Here is a 25458-nt window from a genome sequence, read left to right on the forward strand (position 1 = left end):
TGCGTACGGTTGTTTGTACAGATGAACGTGGTACCTTCAGGTGTTTGGAAATTGCTCCCAAGGATGAATGAGACTTGTGAAGGTCTACAATATTTTTTCCTGAGGTCTTGGCTAATTTCTTTAGATTTTCCAATGATGTCAAGCAAAGAGGCACAGAGTTTGAAGTTAGGCCTTGAAATGCATCCACAGGTATACCTGCAATTGACTGAAATTATGTCAATTAGCCTATCAGAAGCTTCTAAAGCCCTGACATCATTTTCTGGAATTTTACAAACTGTTTAAAGGCACAGTCAACTTAGTGTATGTAAACTTCTGACCCACTGGAATTGTGATACAGTGAATTATAAGATAAATAATGTCTGTAAACAATTGTTGGAAAAATTACTTGTGTCATGCACAAAGTAGATGTTCTAACCGACTTGCCAAAACTATAAAACTAGTTTTAATGACTCCAACCTAAGTGTATGTAAACTTCCGACTTCAACTGTGTATCATACACTACATGACCATAAGTTTGTGGACACCTGCTCGAACATCTCATTAACAAATCATGGGCATTAATATGGAGTTGGTCCCCTCCTTGCTGCTATAACAGCCTCCACTATTCTGGGAAGGAATTCCTCTAGATGTTGGAACTTTGCTGCCGGGACTTGCTTTCATTCATCCACAAGAGCATTAGTGGGCACTGATGTTGGGCAGTTAGGTCTGGCTAGCAGTCGACGTTCCAATTCATCCCAAAGTTGTTTGATGGGGTTAAGGTAAGGTGTTCTGTGCAGGCCAGTCATGTTCTTCCACACCAATCTCGACAAACCATTTCTGTATGGACCTTGCTTTGTGCACAGGGATATTGCCATGCTGAAACAGGAAAGGGCCTTCCCCAAAGTTGGGGATGTCATTGTATGCTGTAACGTAAAGATTTTCCTTCGCTGGAACTAAGGGGTTTAGCCCGAACCATGAAAAACAGCCCCAGATGATTATTCCTCCTCCACCAAAAGTTACAGTTGGCACTATGCATTTGGGCAGGCAGCGTGCTCCTGGCATCCGCCAAACCCAGGTTTGTCCATCGGACTGCCAGATGGTGAAGCGTGATTCATAATTCTAGAGAGCGCGTTTGTACTGCTCCAGCCAACACTTTGCATTGCACATGGTGATCTTAAGATTGTGTGCGTCTACTCGGCCATGGAAACCCATTTTATGTAGCTCCAGACGAACATTTATTGTGCTGAAGTTGCTTCCAGAGGCGGTTTGGAACTCGGTAGTGAGCGTTGCAACCGAGGACAAAGGATTTTTACATGCTACGCGCTTCTGTACTTAGCGGTCCCATTCTGTGAGCTTGTGTGGCCTACCTACTTGCTGGAAAGGTGGCATCCTATGACGGTGCCGTGTTGAAAGTCATTGAGCTCTTCGGTACTGGCAATTATTATGCCAATGTTTGTCTGTGGAGATTGCATGGCCGTGCTGTCGATTTTATACACCTGGCGGCAACAGCTGTGTCTGAATTAGCAGAATCCACTCATTTGAAGGCGCGTCCACATACTTGTGCATATATAGTGCACTTATGCCTGAATGCAGAGTATTACTACTGTATAAATGTATGACACAATTACTACATATTATGCTAGAGCTTATTCCTATTGCCTCTATTTAAACTGAACAGGTGGTAATAGCAGTGATAATTAGCTGCAGTGATAGTAGCTTTTTGAGTGCTTCGTTGTTTGATTTCACCCACCTTTGATTTCATTCATGCCTCACATGACAAGTGACACGAGCAAGAGCTTTGAACTTTGCTTCACATGGACCAGAGATTATGTTGTGCTGTCTTTGTATTTCCGTTTCTATTCAGGCATATTTCCAATCATGTCTTTCTTCATCGTGCAGTAATTGCCAAATTGCATGTCCTGACTGTTAATTGCCTTATTAAGGGTTCTGTACTCTTATTGGCTAGTCTGTTTCATTCTATTACGTCTTCTGTACTGCGGTTGGCTGTGACTAACCAACAGGTTCTAAGCTGATGACAAACTCAACACTTCAATCCATTTGTCTGTTTTGTTTTATAGAACAGGGCTCCAGCGCTAATCTAGTGCACGTGATTCTAATAACTAGCTGGTCGATGAACTGAATCAGGTCAGGTCTCTCCAGGAACAGGGTTGGACTGGAGAGCCCTGGTCTAGAAGCTTCCAGACAGGTGGCACCACTTTTTAGTTCACCGCAGCTCGACGTAACAAGTTGAAGTACAGTCAAGTCAATGCATTTGTTATTATGTTATGGGCAGTAGGCTATGGTATTTGGTTAGCGCTGTCACTTCCGGATTAGGAGTCTCGAATGATAACTCTGTGAGTGGAATGAATTGAGTATGGATTTTTGTTTATGGAGTTTATGATGATGTAGCAGACAGACGCCCCTCAGCATGTTACCCAGTGTGTGTGTGTGTGTGTGTGTGTGTGTGTGTGTGTGTGTGTGTGTGTGTGTGTGTGTGTGTGTGTGTGTTAGTGTATGTGTGTGTGTTAGTGTGTGTGTCCTGTGTCGCTTATGATAATGAAGGTCTCCTCAGCGTGGTAGCCAGTGGCACCCAGGCTTGTTTAACATACTATCTGTGGCTACAGCTGCATGGCCAGGCAGAACGCAGTTAGCGCCCACCCCAGCTATCCAGGTTAAGTACCTTGCTCACTCAGCTGTGGAAAAAATGGAACTGTGCCTCACTCTCTTTCAAAAATGTGTGTGTCCTTTGTGGTCGAGTCGTTATTGGCAGTGCATGCAAGGCAGTGAACCATGAGACACTGCAGTAAATAGTGCCAGTTCAGACACACACACACTGGAGACCACACCCCAGTCTGTTCAGTCCCACCTGCCTGTGTGTCTGTGTTTTTGACAGTCAATTTATCTTGCTTGCTTTCCTCTTGGATGGACAGCAAATCCACTTATCTATCACAGGTCCACCCATTTCACACATGACCTCTCTCTCTCTCTCTCTCTTCTTTCTCTCTCTTTCTCTCTCTCTCTCACACACACACACACACGCGCACACACATTCTTGCCTGTAAAGGAGAGAGAGATCTGGGGAGGTGGTAGGCAGTTGACGCGGTGGCTCCTCTGAGCTGTCCAGAATGATTATGGTCTGGCATCTCCAAGTGTGCAGTGGTCCGCAGACAGGCAGTGGGCTGACAGGGGGTACTGAAAAGAAGGGGGAGAGAAGGGTACTGATGTAAAGAGCACATAACCCATTATTTACCTCTCTTTCAAGGACATGTAATGCACACCTACACAAACACACGTGCTGTAAGCAGCCCCACCTAGACAGATACACACACCCTAGTGCATGTCATGCAAACATACAGCCATCAAGCTGTATACACACACCCATTCACACGCACGCCCTTACCTACTTACCTGAAGTCTCTGTGTGAGACCAGTGTGACAGAGAGACAGCAGGGTGTCCCAGTGTGTCCTCCCACCTGCCACCCCCCACTCTTTACTTGGCGGGAAAGAGACAGGGATGAGATGAGATGGGGAATGAGGGCAGTGTGGACCATGCCTTTTAATGACCCTATTTTTCCTCCAGTTTCCCAGGAAGTCAGACCAGTGAGTCTTTCCAGGAAGGACCCAATATAGCGTGACACGTGTGGTAGTGTGTTTGCCAGATCAGGTTTGTTTCTTGCATTTTAATGAGGGAACACAGAGATTTGCAATTTTTCTTTTATTACTGCTGGCTGGACTGCTGCTGTTACGTCCGTTGTTGGAATTAGACCAAGGTGCAGCGTGGTAGGCGTAAATTTTTCCTTTATTAATGAACACCAAGAAAAAAAAACAATTACAAATGAACGTAAAGCTATATGCAGTGCAGAAAGCAACTACACACAAACAAGATACCACAACTGAAGGTGGGAAAAAGTGCTGCCTAAGAATGATCCCCAAACAGAGACAACGATAGACAGCTGCCTCTGATTGGGAACCATACCCGGTCAACAAAGAAATAGAAAACATAGAATGCCCACCCAAATCACACCCTGACCTAACCAAATAGAGAAATAAAAAGGCTCTCTAAGGTCAGGGCATGACAGCTGCTAAGCAAGCTAGGGGTCTTCAATTCCTCAGTTGGTAGAGCATGGCATTTGCAATGCCAGGATTGGGGGTTCGATTCTCAGTTAATGTCATTAGGACGCATACAATGTTCTCTATAGCTTGTTGTTGACACCTATTTGTTCATTTCATTGGCTAGAATGGTCCCATCTGATCTAGCCTCCTCGCACCTGTCTTCCATCTTTGTGGACATGTACAGTATTTCCATTGTTAGAGCTGTCAATCGACTATCTTGTCAATATAGTAGACCATCTTTGGTAAAATTAACACATTTGTATATGTGTAGCTTTGTAAGACTGACCAACCACCCAGCATTGGAGTAATTAGAAGGTGTATTTCCCTGCTTTTGAGAGGATACTGTAACCGGAGAACTGCGCTAAGCTATGCTCAAATCTATCATCTCCAAACTGCACGCAGAGACATAAAAGTGGCATCCATGAGTTCATTTGACTGGGTAAGTAGGAAAACGACCTAAATCTCGAATTCTCACAGTATCCCTTTAATAAATGATTTGCCTGCAGACAGAACAAATGTGTCAATTTTGCACATGATTCACAGAACTACAGTATGCCAAAACCAGAAGAAAATAGGCGGGAGGAGGATAAAAACCTAAATTATGCTCACAAGTCTATCCTCCCTCCCTGTGGTGGCCAAGGACCCTATTTCCTCAGGTCCAGATTACCCAGAATTCCTGCCCACTTTAATTTAGGAAGTGCCAGAGCATAATTTCCAGCCTGCCTCTTTCCTGTTAGAACTCTCTCTAGAGCCAATCGACTCCTTCGCCTTTTGCCAGCTTCTTCTTTCTCCTCTTCTCCATTTCCCCCTCCAGTGTGCCATCCTACAGGCCTCTTGAAATGAGAGGCTGTCTCCCTCAGCCCTCAGATTGAGGGTGGAAATGGAGGGTGGAAATGGAGGGTGGAGGAGGTTGATGAGTCATGGCCTGCTAAGCTGTGTAATGGCTGCCATGCCATCTCTGGTAATTGTAGCCCATCGTGTCCCTTCGTTCCTGGTGTCCGCTGTGACAAGCAGGGTGACAGTGTGCCAGCCTGATCTCTCCACAGATGAGGACACACAGCTGTGGCAGGGCGGAAAGAGGAGGAAGAGCAGAGAGGAGAGTAGGTGTCGTGTAGTAGGCTCAGTAACATAAGGACACGATAGGTATAATTAAGTGTACGTTTACTCGGCGAGATTAGCACTCCATCACCACATACATCACCACCACATGCATACTTTTCTTCGACATATCACGACATCATCTCAGTAGGCACTTCAGATCTGTATTTAATAGGTATGTTATAATGCACTTGGGTAGTGCAGCAGAACACAACAGCGGCAGAGGGCGAAAGATGAGTGGTGTTCTTTCTCTGAACATGACAATTATTTGGAACAGCTAGGTCCAGTGCACTTTGAACCCTTTATCTTCATTTCATCCCACCCCGTTCGGCTCTTTCCTCCTCCCTCGTTCCCTCTCTCCTTCAGTCCTCGCCCGTCGTGCTCGGTGTGGCAGCCAGGGACCACTGTGTGAGTGGTCATGATCATCTCTCAGTTTGATCCCTTCATCATTAAATGGAGTGTGTCAAGCAAACACGGTTAATTACTGTCCCTTCAGCGATAGAGAGGAGGATGAGAGCTTTTACACCTGCATGATCTGGCCAGCAGATTCCCAGCCCTCCGTGGTCAGGCCAAAACACAGTTAGAAAAGATAATTAAAAGTGATAGGAGGCCAGACAGACGGATGGCTTGGCGTCAGCGGCAACCTGGAGTGGTGGAGCGATGCGCTCATCTTCGTACTGTGACTCAGTAGCACCTCAAACCAACCTGCTATTTTCTCTCCTCGATTCCTACAGGATTCCTGGAGCCATGTGAGGATGACGTTAAATGTTCCAAGCATGGAGGGAAATTGTATTGTGTACAACATGAGATTTTGATGTATTGAACTCATCCTGTACATACCAGTCTAGAGCCTATGCAGTGGTTCCTAACCTAACCTTTTTCGGTTATTGTTCCACCAACTGAATTTTACCCTGCCCAGAGTACCCCTGAAGTACCCCCTCATGTGCATTTTACCAGTAGGCCTGTGGTCTCATGAGTCTTCTCATGTACCTCCAGGAGTCCTAGTACCTGGTTAGGAACCAGTGGCCTATAGCATAGACAAGGCAAACAGTAGTTTGTATGCAGGTTTTCAGAGTCCACTCAGATTATTTTTTCCAGTGAGGGAGAAACATGTCTGACTGTAGTTGTGCTTTAGTCGTTCGGTACAAAGCTCCATGCTTTCTGCTTTCTGCTCTGAATTATTCAAACGACTTTCAACAGAGTTGAGCTCCTCATGAAAACACAGAGGATTTTTATTCTACTTTATGGGTGGAATTCTGAAACACAGCACGAAGAGCGTATCAAACATGGAACATAACGTCTATAATCCATATATTTATCCATAAACTAACACGACTCCCTGATTTGAACATGTTAACTAGGAGACGAAGGCAGTTTGATCATCCCAGCATTGGCTCAGAATGTGGTCCTCTGTTGCTCCGTTGGTAGAACATTGCACTGCCGGGATAGTGGGTTCGATTCCCAGGACCACCCGCACGTACAATTTATGCACACATGACTGTACATTTCTTTGGATTAAAGCATCTGCTAAATGGCATATATTACAATGTTTTTTTGTTATTACCACATTGTGTGGAAAATAAGGTAGGATAAGCCTTTAGCCCTGGCAGGGAACGCTAATAATTGGTGATAATCTTCATAATGAGGGCTACATTAGGCTAAGCCTGGGATATCACACCTCAACATATTACTGATTAACATCAACAGATATAGCCAGGGGCCGCACACACACACACACACACACACACACACACACACACACACACACACACACACACACACACACACACACACACACACACACACACACACGTCCACACACGTCCGAACACACACAGTTAAACATGTCCACACACGTCCTAACACACACACACACTCACACACACATATAGTTAAACATGTCCACACACGTCCAACACACACACACACACACACACACATATAGTTAAACATGTCCACACACGTCCAAACACACACACACACACACACACATATAGTTAAACATCTCCACACACAACACACACACACACACACACACACACACACACACACACATGTAGTTAAACATGTCCACACACGTCCGAACACACACACACACACACATGTAGTTAAACATGTCCACACACGTCCGAACACACACACACACACACACACACACACACACACACACACACACACACACACACACACACACACACACACACACACACACACACTGTCATCTCTGCCAGTTTTCATCCATCTAACAGCTTCTTGACATGTTTAAAAGACATTGCAGTCAGATTGACATGTCACCACGTTCACTGTCTATGTTCTATGTTGACGTATCTCTCCTCCCCCTTTTCGTCTCCTCTTCCTCCTCTTCCTCCCCACTCCCTCCTCCTACCCACCTACTCCTAGGGGGAACATACACTAATCGAACAGCGATGGATATCTATTTTACCGGTGTCATATCAGCAGTCTGTGGAGCTCCTCGCCTGCCATTATCTCCCCTGTCAATCACATCTACTGGCAGATACAGCTTCCTCCTGTACTGTGTTGTTGACCACGTTGCAAATGTATTCATTTTGCCAATTATTTGACTTCTCATATACAGTAGTTAACGAGACGAATCTTGATGAATCTTTGGGCTCATTTTGACATAGATATGTTAACATGATCTTAGAACATCTAGTTACCAGAATGCAATGACTATTCAGCAACACCACATATTAAGTCCTGAGTCTGATCCATACTGTCCTTCTCATTTTCCTCCTCCAGTGTAGATGAAGTTTAAGGAAAACAGGCTGGTGATGATGACAGGGTTAAAGTAACTAGCAGGCTGGTGATGATGACAGGGTTCAAGTAACTAGCAGGCTGGTGATGATGACAGGGTTAAAGTAACTAGCAGGCTGGTGATGATGACAGGGTTAAAGTAACTAGCAGGCTGGTGATGATGACAGGGTTCAAGTAACTAGCAGGCTAGTGATGATGACAGGGTTAAAGTAACTAGCAGGCTGGAGATGATGACAGGGTTCAAGTAATTAGCAGGCTGGTGATGATGACAGGGTTAAAGTAACTAGCAGGCTGGTGATGATGACATGGTTAAAGTAATTAGCAGGCTGGTGATGATGACAGGGTTAAAGTAACTAGCAGGCTGGTGATGATGACAGGGTTCAAGTAACTAGCAGGCTGGTGATGATGACATGGTTAAAGTCACTAGCAGGCTGGTGATGATGACAGGGTTAAAGTAACTAGCAGGCCGGTTGATGATGACAGGGTTAAAGTAACTAGCAGGCTGGTGATGATGACAGGGTTAACATAAATCAGCAGGCTGATCACTTGGTGAAATGTCACAGCCGGTAATCAGGCTCTGAGCGCCTGTCAAACAGCATTACCAGACAGACAGACAAACAAACACAAACATACAGTACTCTTTACTTCTGACTAGAGGCCTTCCCTTCCACCACATACTCCAGATTGCTCTGCAATTGAGCCTGTCGCAAAAATGTTGCTTTCAATAAAGGAGCCTGCTAGAGTTGAATTAGCAAATGAGAGATTGGAGTGGTGATGTTTAATTGGGTTTTCTGCACTTTTGAGGTAATCATCTTGTTTTGTAAATTATGTTCCTGATGGATTATGCTAATAACTTGCTGGTCATGGTGGGTTTGGTATTGGAGCAGACAGGAGCTGGCATTGTGACACAGTGGCAAAGACAGACAGACAAGCTGCTGAACCACCTGATACAGTGGTCAATATATACATGTCATACACCATGCATGTTTATATTAGTCAGTGTAGCTTTCTAACATCGAAACTATTCCATTCTTCCTGTGGCCCTGGCAATACATCCTACTAACGTAATCACGGTCTCTCTCTCTCTCTCTCTCTCTCTCTCTCTCTCTGATCATATAGTTTTTGTGTTAGAGACTCTGTCTCATCTGAAATCCTGCAGCTATTGGACTGATTCATATAAATATTGGAAGTTTCGATCGTTTAGATCATTTCTAGACTTGGTTAATAAAAAAGAGTATGTATGGAAATAGTGTGAATAGATCTGGCAGAGGAGGGGGGTGTCGCCATATTCAGAAAGAACAACTTGAACGTTGCTGTGGGTATCATCACCTCTGTCCCCAAACGATTTGAACATCTTGTCCTAAATGTGGGCCTCGGTAATAATACCCAACTAAGGTTGAGATTGGGTGACCTTAACCTGGATTGGTTGATGCCAGTGTCAGATAGACTGAAATATATTTGTACTGAACATTTTATTTACTCAACTGATATCTGAACCAACTTAAAACACCCTGTAAACTGGACTCTTTTGGATGTCATTCTGACAAAGGCTCATCATATGTACAATATACTGGACAGCCAATTGAATCTTTGCTAACGAGCTCAGTGATCAGTGCCCCATTGCTTGCATTAGAGATACTAAGCTACCTAAATCACCTAAGTCCACACATTATTACAAAGAGAAATTTCAGCACTTTTAATGAGCAACATTTTTGATATGACCTTGGTGAACTACAATTGGGAGTGTATATCGTCAATATCTGATTTAGATCAGGCCCTTGAATGTTTTACTCTGTGTCAGATAAGCATGACCCATATAAAACATGTAAGGTAAGGAACAGGCGTAACCCATTGTTTCATGAAAGAAATGTAGCTTGGGCTAAGGCTAGATTGACTGATTCTAGTTCTGACTGGCAGTCCTTCAGACATTTGAGGAATAGATGTGTTACTCTGGTTGGGAAAGCAAAGTCAACATACCTCTTGAATTGTGTGTCTGAGAGTGGTGGAAATCCAGCAAAATTCTTGAGTGGTCAAATCCTTGAAACAAAACTTCACCCCCTCATTGCCCCAGCAGGTTATGATAGCCTCTGGTCCCATAAAAGACAAACAATTACATTTGTGGTGCTTGGGGATACACGTTCCCATTTAGGAACCCCCCCCACCCCCTCAGCTGGAATGTGGCGCATGGAACGCAAGAAATATTCCTAAAAATATTTAACCTCCACACATTAACAAGTAAAATAACTCAAATGAAAGATAAACAAGTTGTTTATCTACCCAGCAAGTCAGATTTCTAAAATGTTTTACGGCGAAAACATAGCACATATTTATGTCAAACCACCACCGCAGACATAGCTCATTAGCATAGCCAAGTAGGAAAAAATATGCAATCAACAAACGCAGGATTAAAAGAAAAATCATTTCACTAACCTTTTGAAATCTTCATCAGATGACAGTAATATAACATGTTACACAGTACATTCATTTTTTTTTCAATAATCTGCAATATATATCCATAAATCTCTGTTTACAATGACGCATCGTTCAAAAAATGCTACTAAAATGTCAGGAGAAATGAAATAGCTCCGGCAGATAACGTCAGCTAACAAGGAATACACATCATAAACTTTGACTAAATATGCATGTTTTACATATTTATAGGAAGATACACTTCTTCTAAATGCAATCGCTGTGTTACATTTATTTTTAACGTTACAGGTTGCGTTCACTAGGCTATACTAGGAGTCGGCGCTCCAAAATTAGCATTATGGCTCCTCTATCTTGGAGTCGACAGAAACCCAAATTTACCACATAAATATTCCCTTACCTTTGCTGTTCTTCCATCAGAAGACCTGGAAGGGATTATACTTACCAAAACAGCGTTTAGTTTTCAAGTCTGTGTCTTTCGGTTCTCAAAAACGACACATTTCGGTCGAAATGTAGCCAAAATTCAAGTGGATGCGCACCAAAACGTCGAAATGACATATTATATGTCGAGTAAACTTGTCAAACTATGTTCATAATTAAGCTTTAACATGTTATAAAGGTGCACAGAAATCGTGAGGACGAACAGAAACACACACGTCGTTTAATCGATCCTGAGGAAAAGACATCACCCGACCAGAGCGTGCATAAGCGTACCCTTTTTTCGCGTGACCGAGACCTTTCGGCCCGCTCAAACTCTCGTGAGCACACGATTCTCACAATGAGAAGCCCCATTGAAAGCAGGCTTCGCGTTGAACACGTACAGCCTGTTCCCAGAGCTGTAACTGTTTGGGAAGTGCGTATACGATGACGTCAAAGTTGGGCCAACTTTTTCCATGACAAGATAGACTTTGGGAGAATGCATGCCCTGAGACTTCTGCTTTAAATAGAGACAACATTTAAACGGTTTTAGAAGCTTTAGAGTGTTTTCTATTCGATAATATTTTTTATATGCATATATTAGCAACTTTTGACAAAAATTTATCCTGTTTTATATGGGTACCCAATTCCTCCAGAAGGGGCAGTAAACAGGGCTAGCCTTAAGAGGTAACCATTTGGCCTAAGCTGGCCCCCTATTTGAAAGAATGGTTTCTGAAAAGATCTAAAGTTCCACAAGAGGGTGTCCTTTATTCACCTCTAAACAGATAGCAGAGAATGATGCTCTTCCAGGAACTCACTATTTTTCATTTGAACTAGTTTATGTCAATGATGTACCAAATGCCTTGCAAAACGTATGTAAAGAAAAAAAAGAAAGAAAATCTACTGGAGCTCAGTTGCTTGATCCCTTTCTACTGCAGTTTTCTGCCTCCCTCAATGTTGAACCTTTGACCCACATTCTTATTTAACAATTGCTTCTGTTGCTATCCTTAAGATATGGAAGGCGGTGCAGGTCCTCGCCCTTCACAAATGTTGGAATCCTTCTGACCTAGGTAACTACTGCCCAATTTTTAATCTATCTTGCCTTGCAAAAAAAATATTAGAATCACTGGCAATCTCTCAGCTAAGAATGCCAAGAACGATATTCTTAATGTTCACCGGTCTGTTTTTGCACCTGGACAGAGGACCGTTTCAGCAGCTACGCCCGTCTTCAATGATGTGTTAAATTGCTGAGATCCTAGGACTCATTGTAGTGCTATATTTATAGACCTATTCAAGGCCTTTGATACTGTCGACCATCCCCTACTCATTCAAAGGTTGTCTGAAATGGGCCTCGGCCAGGCGTCTTGCAGGTGTGCTTTCTGACAGTGTCAAGTTACCTTAGCGTTACTAAAGTTGTCCCGCATGGGTTGATTTTGGGACCTGTCCTCTGCACTATTTATACAGTGCATTCGGAAAGTATTCAGACCCCTTGACCTTTTCCACATTTTGTTATGTTACAGCCTTATTCTAAAATCCCCTTCAACCTACACACTATACCCCATAATGACAAGGCAAAAACAGGTTTTTATAAAATGTTTGCACATTTATATATTTTTTTTACACAGAAATACCTTATTTACATATGTATTTAGACCCTTTGCTATGAGACTCAAAATTGAGCTCAGGTGAAACCTGTTTCCATTGATCATCCTTGAGATGTTTAAACAACTTGATTGCAGTCGACCTATTGTAAATTCAAGTGATTGGACATGATTTGGAAAGGCACACACCTGACTATATAAGGTCCCACAGTTGACGGTGAATGTCAGAGGAAAAACCAAGCCATGAGGTTGAAGGAATTGTCCGTAGAGCTCCGAGACACGATTGTGTCGAGGCACAGATATGGGGCAGAGTACCAAAAAATGTATGCAGCATTGAAGGTCCCCAAGAACACAGTGGCCTCCATCATTCTTAAATGGAAGAAGTTTGGAACCACCAAGACTCTTCCTAGAGCTGGCCGCCTGGCCAAACTGAGAAATCGGGGGAGAAGGGCCTTAGTCAGGGAGGTGACCAAGAACCCAATGGTCCCTCTGACAGAGCTCCTCTGTGGAGATGGGAGAACCTTCTGACAGCCATCTCTGCAGCACTCCACCAAGCAGGGCTTTATGGTAGAGTGGCCAGACAGAAGCCAACCAGGAAAAGGCACATGACAGCCCGCTTGGAGTTTGCCAAAAGGCACAAAAGGCACAGACCATGAGAAACAAGATTCTCTGGTCTGATGAAACCAAGATTGAACTCTTTGGCCTGAATGCGAAGCATCACATCTGGAGCAAACCTGGCACCATCCCTACGGTGAAGCCTGGTGTTGCAGCATCATGCCGTGAGGGTGTTTTTCAACGGCAGGGACTGGGAGACTAGTCAGGATCGAGGGAAAGATGAACAGAGCAAAGTACAGTGAGATCTTTGATGAAAACCTGCTCCTCAGGCTGGGGTGAAGATTTGTCTTCCAACTGGACAACGACCTTAAGCACAAAGCCAAGACACCTCAGTAGTGGCTTCGAGACAAGACTCTGAATGTCCATGAGTGGCCCAGTACACAGCCCAGACTTGAACACGACCGAACATCTCTGGAGAGACCTGAAAATAGCTGTGCAGCGACGCTCTCCATCCAACCCGACAGAGCTTGAGAGGATCTGTAGAGAAGAATGGGAGAAACTCCCCAAATACAGGTGTGCCAAGCTTGTAGCGTCATACCCAAGAAGACTCGAGGCTGTAATCACTGCCAAAAGTGGTTCATGTAAATGTGTAAATGTCATGTAAATGTAATATATATATTTTCTATAAATTATCAAACATTTCTAGAAACCTGTTTTCAGCCTTTAGTTTTAACGCCCCCATTGTTTTCGTATAATTTACAAACTTCATTAAATGTTGAATCCTTGGTGCCAATAGGGCAGTTTAGAACACGGGTGAGGGATGAATTCACTGAGGTTTGCAAGAGTTTTGGTGGTTTATTTGTGTTCAGATCTGCTGTGTCTGATTCTTGTTTGCTGTTTTGTTGATTAACCACCCATGACTGTATTTGTTTGTGACAGAGACATGCTTGTTGAAATTCATCCATTTCCAATCCTGTGGCCTTCACCAAATTGATATTCCAAGTGAATATTTTATCATCTAAATTACATTTTTTTAACACAATACAACAAGTATTTATTAAGGCCTTATTTTGAGGGCCTAATTTTACCCAATACAGTGGTCTGAAACTCGTGTTTTAAGACCCTCAAGTCACATTATGATGGCTTGCAAAATGAGTGTGGATATTCAACATTTTGAATTTGTGTTCAGCCACAACATGCATTCAGAATGACTGTTCAGCCAAACCCCCCCTAAACCATCTACCTAAACCATCTAAACTGGAACAACCATTTCGGTAACAGGTGCAATAAGTCCAAGTAACAGGTTGGAATAGTTTAGAAAAATATATGTTATTTTAATTAATCAATCAAAACATAGATATTGAAACAAATAATTATAAAAGTCAACCCGCAATAGAGCATGCTGGGAAATATTATAATGGTAGGTGTGGTTTTGGTTAAACACTGGTTCTTAACACAAACACTGGGGTTCTTTTAAACCAATGAGTGTTAATTTAACAGCTGAATCAACACCAGAAATGTTACACTGAAAAATCAATACTAGATAAAACTTTCCAATTTGCTGTTTAGCTTTCCCTATCTCTGAGTCACCACTTTCTAACTTGCCTCTCTCTCTCTCTCTCTCTGTCTCTCTCTCTCTCTCTCTCTCTGTCTCTCTCTCTCTCTCTCTCTCTCTCTCTCTCTGTCTCTCTCTGTCTCTCTCTCTCTCTGTCTCTGTCTCTCTCTCTGTTTCTCGGTCTCTCTCTCTGTCTCTCTCTCTCTGTTTCTCGGTCTCCCTCTCTCTACATTTCTATTTTCTTTCGGTGAGTCACTCTCTTCCTATTCTTACCGCTCTATTTCTATCTCAATATCCCTCTCACTGCCTGCTGAAATCCTGTTGACTCATTACACCAAATTAAATAACTCAAGAATAGTTGAAATTGACTCTACTGGGAGTTATCTTAACCCTAGAGAGAGAGTGATACGCTCCCTGGAGTTAGTATTGATAACTGGAGTTCATTGGGAAGGAGTACTTTTAACTCAATAAAAGGGAAATGTCACGATTTTTCAACATCATATTCATCATCTTCAGCATCAGCCCAATATCAACATATGTGAAAATTGTGCGTTTCTATGTTTTGTAGTAAAATAGACAGAGAAAGATAAGTGTTTTCAATGACATCATCAAGCAGTTAGCAGACAATTACTAATGGCAAATTCACACGATGAACACCGATGATGTCATTATAAACACGTATCTCCTATCTTTTTTTTACAACAAAACATAGAAATGCACCATTTTCCCTTTAAGAGTAACCAGAGACAGGGAGTGAAATATTTCAACAACGAAAAATTCCCAGCATGCTCTTGTAACGCGCGGGATATGAACTCAGGTCTCCCAGGGGAGCAACCAATGTCTTAGACCAAGAGGACATGTCCTTTTTGGGCTGAGGGCAAACGCTGGTTTTGAAGTTCACAGGCGGATCTACTTCGTCACGCAACCTCGTGTGACACATTCACTTCCCCCTTTGACCCCTCCCCCGCGAGAGCCCGCCCCAAATTTTGGCGCCAATGTAACACTCTGGATAACACCAGAGTAACACCACCGTCTTAGACCGTTAGACTAAGAAGGAAATGCCTTTTGGACTGACCGTGACCGACTCATGTCCATGGCACTCTGTTGGAGGTTCATTTCTTGTCTCTTGCACATGGACTGTTTCTTTAAATCTGATGCTACACAAAGATACGATACATGCAACTCATCCAATCTGTAAGGGGTTGGATTCATAGCAGCTGTTAGTGAGATAGTTGTTCCAGTTTGATGTTGTTCGTCTCCATGTACTGTATAGTCTTCCTTACTCTGACAGGTGTTCTAAATGCAAGTTAGGGTTGATGTCAAAGTGCCGGATATCTTCCTGTGAGATGGCTTCCGACAGAAATGGGATATCTTATTGCAAAGCCCCATCATGTGAAACGTTCAGAAATGTTCAAATAAGGCTTTACATCATTCTTACTCAAAGGATGTCAGCTGAAAGAAAAATGTGCTCTGCTGCAGTTGATTGTTAATTAAAAACAACACAGAAAAGTGTCAAATGGCAAAAGGGAATTGATTAAAAAAATGATACTGAAATGAGTAAAATGGCAATTGGAGTTCAATTCAAGAAACTATCAGAGTTTAATATTTACTCCATTTAGTGTCGTTTTCCAAAAATATCAACCCCATGACTAAAATTGTGTTGAAATTTGACTCCATAGGAGTTGAATTAACTCATGCGATTTTACTATGTGGATGTCATCTTATTTTTGTATTCATCCACAACCCAGCTATATCTGTACACTAACTGATTTACTAGGAATGGGATCATTTGCTTGGATAAACAAACTCCTTTACTATAAGCTTTTGGTGCCAAGTTGGCACCCGATCAAAACTCAATCTCGACCCCAGTTGGCCAACCTCTCCTATGTCTCTGGGTAGCATACACAAGGGCATGGCCCAGGCTGCTGTGTATTAACAACCATACTGTAAGTGAATGCATCCCAAATGGCACTCTAGTCCCTACATAGTGCCTTATAGGCACTGGTCAACAGTAGTGCACTATATAGGGCATACTATGCCATTTGGGATACAGGCAGTGAGAGCAGGCTGGCACAGAGGTAATGATCCATCTTAGACAGCAGCAGCCATTCTGGCATCTCCTGTCCTGGCTGTGTGTGTGTCTCTGTAGTGGCTCCCATGCAGTCTGGGTCCCATGTGTGTGTTTATCAAACTAATTAAACCAGGACCAATTAACAGGCAACCATGCAGAGAGCACAATTAGACCTAAGACCCATACCATCCATTCCCATTCATACCAACCCTTCTCTCTCTTTTCCCTCATACCATCCCTTCTCTCTCTTTTCCCTCCCTTCTCTCTTTTCCCTCCTACCCTCCTACCCTCCCTTCTCTCTCTTTTCCCTCGTACCCTCCCTTCTCTCTCTTTTCCCTCCTACCCTCCCTTCTCTCTCTTTTCCCTCGTACCCTCCCTTCTCTCTCTTTTCCCTCGTACCCTCCCTTCTCTCTCTTTTCCCTCGTACCCTCCCTTCGCTCTCTTTTCCCTCGTACCACCCCTTCTCTCTCTTTTCCCTCCCTTCTCTCTCTTTTCCCTCGTACCCTCCCTTCTCTCTCTTTTCCCTCGTACCCTCCCTTCTCTCTCTTTTCCCTCGTACCCTCCCTTCGCTCTCTTTTCCCTCGTACCACCCCTTCTCTCTCTTTTCCCTCCCTTCTCTCTCTTCTCTCTCTTTTCCCTCGTACCCTACCTTCTCTCTCTTTTCCCTCGTACCCTCCCTTCTCTCTCTTTTCCCTCGTACCCTCCCTTCTCTCTCTTTTCCCTCGTACCATCCCTTCTCTCTCTTTTCCCTCGTACCCTCCCTTCTCTCTCTTTTCCCTCGTACCATCCCTTCTCTCTCTTTTCCCTCGTACCATCCCTTCGCTCTCTTTTCGCTCGTACCACCCCTTCTCTCTCTTTTCCCTCGTACCACCCCTTCTCTCTCTTTTCCCTCGTACCCTCCCTTCTCTCTCTTTTCCCTCGTACCCTCCCTTCTCTCTCTTTTCCCTCGTACCCTCCCTTCGCTCTCTTTTCCCTCGTACCATCCCTTCTCTCTTTTACCTCCTACCCTCCCTTCTCTCTCTTTTCCCTCGTACCCTCCCTTCTCTCTCTTTTCCCTCGTACCATCCCTTCGCTCTCTTTTCCCTCGTACCACCCCTTCTCTCTCTTTTCCCTCCCTTCTCTCTCTTTTCCCTCTTACCATCCCTTCTCTCTCTTTTCCCTCCTACCCTCCCTTCTCTCTCTTTTCCCTCCCTTCGCTCTCTTTTCCCTCGTACATCCCTTCTCTCTCTTTTCCCTCGTACATCCCTTCTCTCTCTTTTCCCTCGTACCATCCCTTCTCTCTCTTTTCCCTCCCTTCTCTCTCTTTTCCCTCTTACCATACCTTCTCTCTCTTTTCCCTCCTACCCTCCCTTCTCTCTCTTTTCCCTCCCTTCTCTCTCTTTTCCCTCGTACCATCCCTTCTCTCTCTTTTCCCTCATACCATCCCTTCTCTCTCTTTTCCCTCCCTTCTCTCTCTTTTCCCTCGTACATCCCTTCTCTCTCTTTTCCCTCGTACCATCCCTTCTCTCTTTTTTTCCCTCCCTTCTCTCTCTTTTCCCTCGTACCATCCCTTCTCTCTCTTTTCCCTCATACCCTCCCTTCTCTCTCTTTTCTCCTTTCCTTCCCTCCCACCTTCCAGTGGCATGTAACATGTCCAGTCATTACGGCGAGAGGGAGACTGGAGGGAAAGAAGGAGGAGTGGTAGACAGGGCGCCAGGGAAAGAGGGATGAGAAGAATGAGTTACGGTCCCCCCTCGCTTGTCACTCCCTTCTCCCTCTCATCAACCACCTCCTCCCTCCTGGGGAACGAATGGGAAATGGGACGGTCACGGATTGTTAATTCTGCCGATCCCCCGCCGCCCACGAGCCCTGCTCATCCGAACCCCCCCCCTGCACAGCACGCCTGTCTGCATGCCTTGCACGCTCCCTCACTGGTGATAATGTGCATAGAGAATACACATGAAGCATAGAGGCTGACACAGCTAGACACACACTGCGTTTCAAAGGTAGGCATACATACACACACACACACACACACACACAAAAGAGGCCGTTCTTGCTAATGTTTTTGAAATGTGCTTGTTTAAAGGCTTTTGGGAGTGTGATTACCTGCAGTATTGATTTTGATTAGAAGTGCCTCCCTAACTAGAGAGAAAAAAGAGATTCCCAGCCAATCTCAATTCAAGTGGACAGCCACAGTTGTACTTAATATATTGGCTGGGCCTGGAAACAGTTCTTTCACCATCTACTCTTCATCTGCTGAACATGGATGCATGCGCATGGAAGGCCCTGTCCACTCGATTTTACTCCGAATTGCTCAACCTTGTTGCTGTGGTGTTCGCAACAGCACGTTTGACAAGCACGCTGCGTACATGTTTATCTGTTTTATATCACACTGTTTATCGTGTCTGGGAGTAAAATTAGAGAGGTCCCATGACCTTGTCCTTGTCGGAGGTGTGTGTGTGTGTGTGTGTGTGTGTGTGTGTGTGTGTGTGTGTGTGTGTGTGTGTGTGTGTGTGTGTGTGTGTGTGTGTGTGTGTGTGTGCGTGCGTGCGTGCGTGTGCGTGCGTCTGTGTGTGTGTGAGGTGGCTGAAAAAGCAGTAGCACACCTCCTGTGGCACAGATGTATCTGTCCTGACACCTTGTGTTGTCCCCTTATGTAGTCAACCAGAACCCTGCCTCTACAGCCACACACCTCTGTTCTACAACAGATAGAGAGCAGGACATCAACATACTGTACTGGCTGAACACTGGTTGGGTTGGCCTCGCAGAAACAAACATAATCAAATAGCACTTTGGTTTCCACTGGGATGTGGGAAATTGTTTTTGGCTATCATCTGCTTTGCTTTGAGATATAATTGTTCTGGAAACATGATTGCTCTGGAGATATGATTCTTATAGAGATATAATTGTTCTGCAGATGTAAATGTTATGTCCATCCCCACTGCTAAACAGGGATTAGGGCGCAATTTGGGATGCAGGCAGTGTGTCTCAAAGTGGCCTGATATCCTCTCCTGGGGTCCCCTCATTACTCCATCCCTCAGGCATGTTCTTTTTGACACAGAGAGAGAACTTCCACAACAATAACAGCCCACTGGACAGAAACTGTGTGAATCAACGTTGTTCCAACGTCATAAAAAAATAAATATATACAATTATGATGACGTTGAATCAAAGTAGAAAACTGTATATGCAAAAAGGCATCAACGTAAGGGAATTTTGTATTTTTTTTCCACCCAACCTTGAACCTAAATCCAATTACATTTTTGTTTGTGTTCGTTGCGTCCCCCCCCCCCACACACACACACACACACTCCCCCTGCTGTTTCTCCAGTCCTATGACTCATTGTTTAAGAGAGCTACTCTGGAAAGTTAGCCATGTTATCCAGGGAAAGAGAGGACAGAATGGGTGTAGGTGTGGTTTTACAAGACCACTAATGTACTTTATTCACTTCACTCCCGAGTTCAGTGTTTAATACAGGAGTGTTACTCACCTAGAGAGTTCATTTCATTCCATATTTTATTACACCTAACCAGGAGAAATAATGTTTCAGTGTCCTGCCCTGCAGCCTACGACTATTATATCATTTCTAAATATTCAGCAGGTTCCAGTGGTGGTCGGTGCCGTTTAAGATGAGAGAGGACAGTATTTTTTTTAATGAGCGTGTCCTTATTTCTCCTACAGCATATCGGATGACTGTCATTCCTATTCCGCTCACCCTGCTCAATGTAACGTGATCGGTTTAGGCTACTACATGATTCTCGAATGTTCCCTGTACCCACCATGAGGTTGCTACAACCTAGTCTATGAAGGTGGCAGACCTTTAATACCGCCTTGCACACTCTTGCCTTGCACACTCTTTCATAACAGCCACATACAAACAGCATTGATCACTTTGCTCATATAATTCCTCTTCGCATCTCTATGCTCTCCTCCTCTCACCTTTTTCCTTCGCTTGTGGACTTCAGTGCACAACACATTCGCTGTCTGTGACCAGGAAAAAAATCTTTCCAAGCCAAACCTTCATATCATAACCAATAACCACTACACACAGCCTACATCGTTGTGGTCACCGTATTAGCTAACGTCATAGTCAACATAGCTACTAGAACTAACGTGTTAGTAAACTCGCTACAATTATGCAGTGCAGTGTACAGTCAGCAAGCATTTACACCGGCGGGCCACAATGGCAATAAATTAATACAACCAAAAGCTTACCTTGACTTGGAAGAGTTACAGTGTTGGATAGCCATAGCCATCTAGCTAAAATAGCATCTCTCTCTGTTTCAGCCAGGTGTTTGAAACTAGCTAGCTGCATTTGCTAGCCCAGTGAAAGTGAAAAGAATATAAGAAAATATAGCTAGCTTTCTCTCTCTCTCTCTCTCTCTCTCTTGCTTCCCCTTTTTTAAAAGAAATTCATTAGTTCAAAACTGTTCAACTATTGTCTTTCTCTCTCTTTGAGTCCACTACTCACCACATTTGATGTATGGCCATTCAAGCTAGCTGGAGCTTATTCTTTCGGTATTAGATTGATTTTCTTATCCTTTGATTGGGTGGACAACATTTCAGTTCATGCTGCCAGAGCTCTGATACGTTAGAGGACATCCTCCGGAAGTTGTCATAACTACTGTGTAAGTATATGGAAGGGGGTGAGAACCATGAGCCTCCTAGGATTTATATTGAAGTCAATGTACCAAGAGGAGAATGGAAACTAGCTGTCCCCCGGCTACACCATTGTGCTACCCTACAGAGTGCTGTTGAGGCTACTGTAGACCTTCATTGCAAAACAATTATTTGGTGACAATATATTTAGTATAGTTTTATCTAAAAAGGGTAACTTTTTTAACGTTTCACTGTTTTTATTTTTATGAAATTCTCTGAGGAGGATGGTCCTCCCCTTCCTCCTCTGAGGAGTTTTTCATGTTTTTCATGTTTTATCCTGCTCATACAGTCAGTGCTAGACATGGTCCTGTCCTATGCCAATGCATCCTACCGTGTGTGTGTATTTTTCTGTGTCTGCCAATGCGTGCAAATGTGTGTGTGTGTGTGTGCAAATGTGCATGTGTGCGCTAGACATTGTCCTGTACTATGCCAATGCATTCTACTTCCTGGTTGCTTCCTTGACTCTGTGATGTCATCAGCCTGGGACGGCCTGGTGTGGACTGCTATAGCCAGCATGAAAGTGGAGCCGCTGTCCTCCAGCTACAGTTCCTCATCAACGAGGTAAGACTAAATCTATTCTATTCAAGGTAAGATTCCCTCCCTGTTGCCTTCATATAACAATCTTCTCAGTCGTCTACAAGCAGTGTTTCCCATTTCCAGTCCTTGAGTATCCCCAACAGCACACGTTTTTGTTGTTACCCTTGACAAACTCACCTGATTCAACTCATTGAGGGCTTGATGATTAGTTGACACGTTGATTCAGGTGTGCTTGTCCGAGTCTATAACAAAAATGGGAAGCACTGGTCAACAGGCCTCTTCTCCTTGCCTCTCATCTGAAAATATAGTATGGGTGAAGGCAATATGGCCAACAAACATGAAGTGTACCTCCAGTTCATCCAAATGAGAACACATCATCTGTAATAGAAGCTAAGAGTTCTACCATTCCTCTTCATACTTTAAATTTGTTGTTCTAAATCTTGTTCTGGGCAGATAGATTCACAGTTCACAGACTCCCTATTGATTTCAAACCTTGACTCGACACTCTTTTAGGATGGTTATGACTAATGGTAGCACTGTTATTTAGCAACTATGAGGGGCGTGGAGCGGGGGAGATGGATGGGTGGTGGGAGATGAGGGGTGTTTGGTGGGGGAAGATGGGGCTTTATGAGGGGTGGATGTCAAGTATTCTCCCGGCTAGCTAGAGCATTTTGAACTGTGGTGGGCTCAGTGGTCTGAGCAGCACTCTTCGACTACGAGCATCACGAGTTCGTCTCCCTTCACTCACTGTCACTTTCCGTAATACGCCCCCCTTAGTAATTGTGTGTGTATGTGGTGGTGGGGGGGAGCACAGCTGCAGCAGTGTGAGATATTAGTTCTTCATGTGTGTGAGGGGGTGGCTAATTACTGTGACAAGAGGGAAGGAAGGGGGGCATTAATGTCCTTATCTTGTGTGTAGGGAGAGAGTGATATAGGAAAGAGAGGGGAGAGATACAGAGAGAGAAAGGAGAGAAAGACAGGGAGAGAGAGAGAGGAGACATATTGATAGATGTTAGAGTTGGCTTTTTTAATGCCCATTCATGTGAAGCAAGAAGCATATTTTCCCTTCAGAATGTGGATAATATAATCACTATGTGTAGTGTAGGGATGTGCATGGTTATTTGAATATTCAAATATCCGAACAGACATTAGTATTCAAATACTTGTGAATATTTGTTTTTGGGAGGAAAAAAATATGAATTTTAGGCAGATTCTACCACTGAAATGTATTTTTCTAAATTATATTAAAATATCTTGTTGTTTATGTTTGCCAAACAAAGCATCAAAGAGGTTCAATGTGTAGCGAGTGGAGTGAAAGTTCACAAAATATGGAATAAAAGGACCGAATGAAAAGTTAGTGAAATAAAGAGGATTAGGCTACATCGAGCAACCAACGGGTTAGACGACTAAACTCAACTCCACGATTTACGAGCTACAGTCCGCCCACACTAGTCGCCGCTCGAATAGTGAAATTATTTCAAACCCCCATAGTTTAGTGTACTGGTGAAAACAAACACAACTATCGAAAGCAGAAAGTTTTATTCAAAACCAATGTAAATAAATTCTGATGTACTGTATACTCAACTTCAAATCAATGTCTGATAATCACATTTCCTCGTATGTATATACTAGTTCCACACATGTAATACTGTGTACCGAACATTGACACAGACATGTACACAAATACAGTGCCTTTAGAAAGTATTCATACCCCTTGACTTACTAAACGTGTTGTGTTACAGCCTGAATTCAAAATGGATTCTCTCACTACACACAATACCCCATAATGACATGTTGAAAACACAGAAATATCTCATTTAAATAAAGAAATATCTAATTTACATAAGTATTCACACCCCTGGGTCAATACATGTTATAATTGGCTTTGGCGCGATTACAGCTGTGAGTCTTTAAAAGCTTTGCACACCTGGATTGTACAATGTTTTTTGAAACTCTTCAAGCTTTGTCAAGTTGGTTGTTGATCAATTGCTAGACAGCCATTTTCATGTCTTGCCATAGATTCTCAAGTCAAAACTGTAACTAGGCCACTCAGGAACATTGAATGTCATCTTGGTAAGCAACTCCAGTGTATATTTGGCCAGGTGTTTTAGGCTATTGTTCTGCTGAAAGGTGAACTTGTCTCCCATGGTTTGTTGGAAAGCCTGTGCTTAGCTCTATTTCATTTATTTTCATCCCCCAAAATCTCCCTTGTCCTTGCCAATGACAAGCACACCCATAACATGATGCAGTCACCACCATGTTTGAAAATATTAAGTGTGGTACTCATTGATGTGCTGTGTTTGATTCGCCCCAAACATAACGCTTTGTATTCCGGACATAAAGTTCATTTTCTGCCACATTTTTTCAAAGTATTTCTTAAGTGCCTTATTGCAAACAGGATGCATGTTTTGAAATATGTGTATTCTGTACATGCTTCCTTCGTTTCACTATGACATTTAGGTTAGTATTGTGGAGTAACTACAATGTTGTTGATCCATCCTCCGTTTTCTGCTATAATTGTAATGGTTTTCCTGTGGTGAAGTAGAGGAGGACCAAAACGCAGCGTGGTTATATTGATTCATGTTTTAATAAATCACTTCACATGAACAAACTAACAAAAACAAGAAACGTGAAAACCCAAAACAGCCCTATCTGGTGCAAAACACAGAGACAGGAACAATCACCCACAAACACACAGTGAAACCCAGGCTACCTAAGTATGATTCTCAATCAGAGACAACTAATGACACCTGCCTCTGATTGAGAACCATACTAGGCCCGAAACATAGAAATACCCAAAACCTAGAAAAACAAACAGACTGCCCACCCAACTCACGCCCTGTCCATACTAAATAATGACAAAACAAAGTAAATAAAGGTCAGAACGTGACAGTACCCCCTCCCAAAGGTGCGGACTCCGGCCGCAAAACCTTAACCTATAGGGGAGGGTCTGGGTGGGCGTCTGTCCGCGGTGGCGGCTCTGGCCCGGGACGCGGACCCCACTTCACCATTGTCTTAGTCCGCTTTATTGTCCGCCTCCGTGGCTTTCTAACCATGGCCACCCTTCTCAATGACCCCACTGGACAGAGGGGCAGCTCGGGACAGAGGGGCAGAAGCTCTGGACAGGGGCTCTGGCACCTCTGGGCTGAGGGGCTCTGGCGCCGGACAGGCGGGAGACTCCGGCAGCAGCGCCGGACAGGCGGGAGACTCCGGCAGCAGCGCCGGACAGGCGGGAGACTCCGGCAGCAGCGCTGGGCAGGCGGGAAGCTCCGGCAACGCTGGAGAGGAAGGCTCTGACAGCGCTGGACTGAGTAGCTCTGGCGCCTCTGGACTGAGGGGCGGGAGCTCTGGTAGCGCCGAACAGGCGGGAGACTCCGGCTGCGCTGGAGAGGAGGAAGGCTCCGGCAGTGCTGGAGAGGCGGGAGCCTCTGTAAGGATGAGCCGGAGAGACAGCCTGGTGCGGGGGGCTGCCACTGGAGGGCTGGTGCGTGGAGGTGGTGACGGATAGACCGGACCGTGCAGGCGCACTGGAGCTCTTGAGCACCGAGCCTGCCCAACCTTACCCGGTTGAATGGTCCCGGTCGCCCTGCCAGTGCGGCGAGGTGGAATAGCCCGCACTGGGCTATGCAGGCGAACCGGGGACACCGTGCGCAAGGCTTGTGCCATGTAAGCCGGCTCAAGGAGACGC

General features: G+C 44.2%; 1 protein-coding gene across 1 annotated transcript in view; it reads left to right on the top strand.

Moving 5' to 3' along the window:
• The window catches only part of stxbp5l (syntaxin binding protein 5L), a 174775-nt gene that overhangs the window by 20109 nt on the left and 129208 nt on the right, over positions 1 to 25458 (top strand). The window contains exon 4 of the mRNA XM_065001593.1: positions 21713 to 21794. Within this exon, the coding sequence (XP_064857665.1) occupies positions 21713 to 21794 (82 nt within the window). The remainder of the gene's footprint in view (positions 1 to 21712; positions 21795 to 25458) is intronic.

The sequence above is a fragment of the Oncorhynchus nerka genome, linkage group LG1, assembly GCF_034236695.1.
Source record: "Oncorhynchus nerka isolate Pitt River linkage group LG1, Oner_Uvic_2.0, whole genome shotgun sequence".
NCBI lineage: Eukaryota > Metazoa > Chordata > Actinopteri > Salmoniformes > Salmonidae > Oncorhynchus > Oncorhynchus nerka.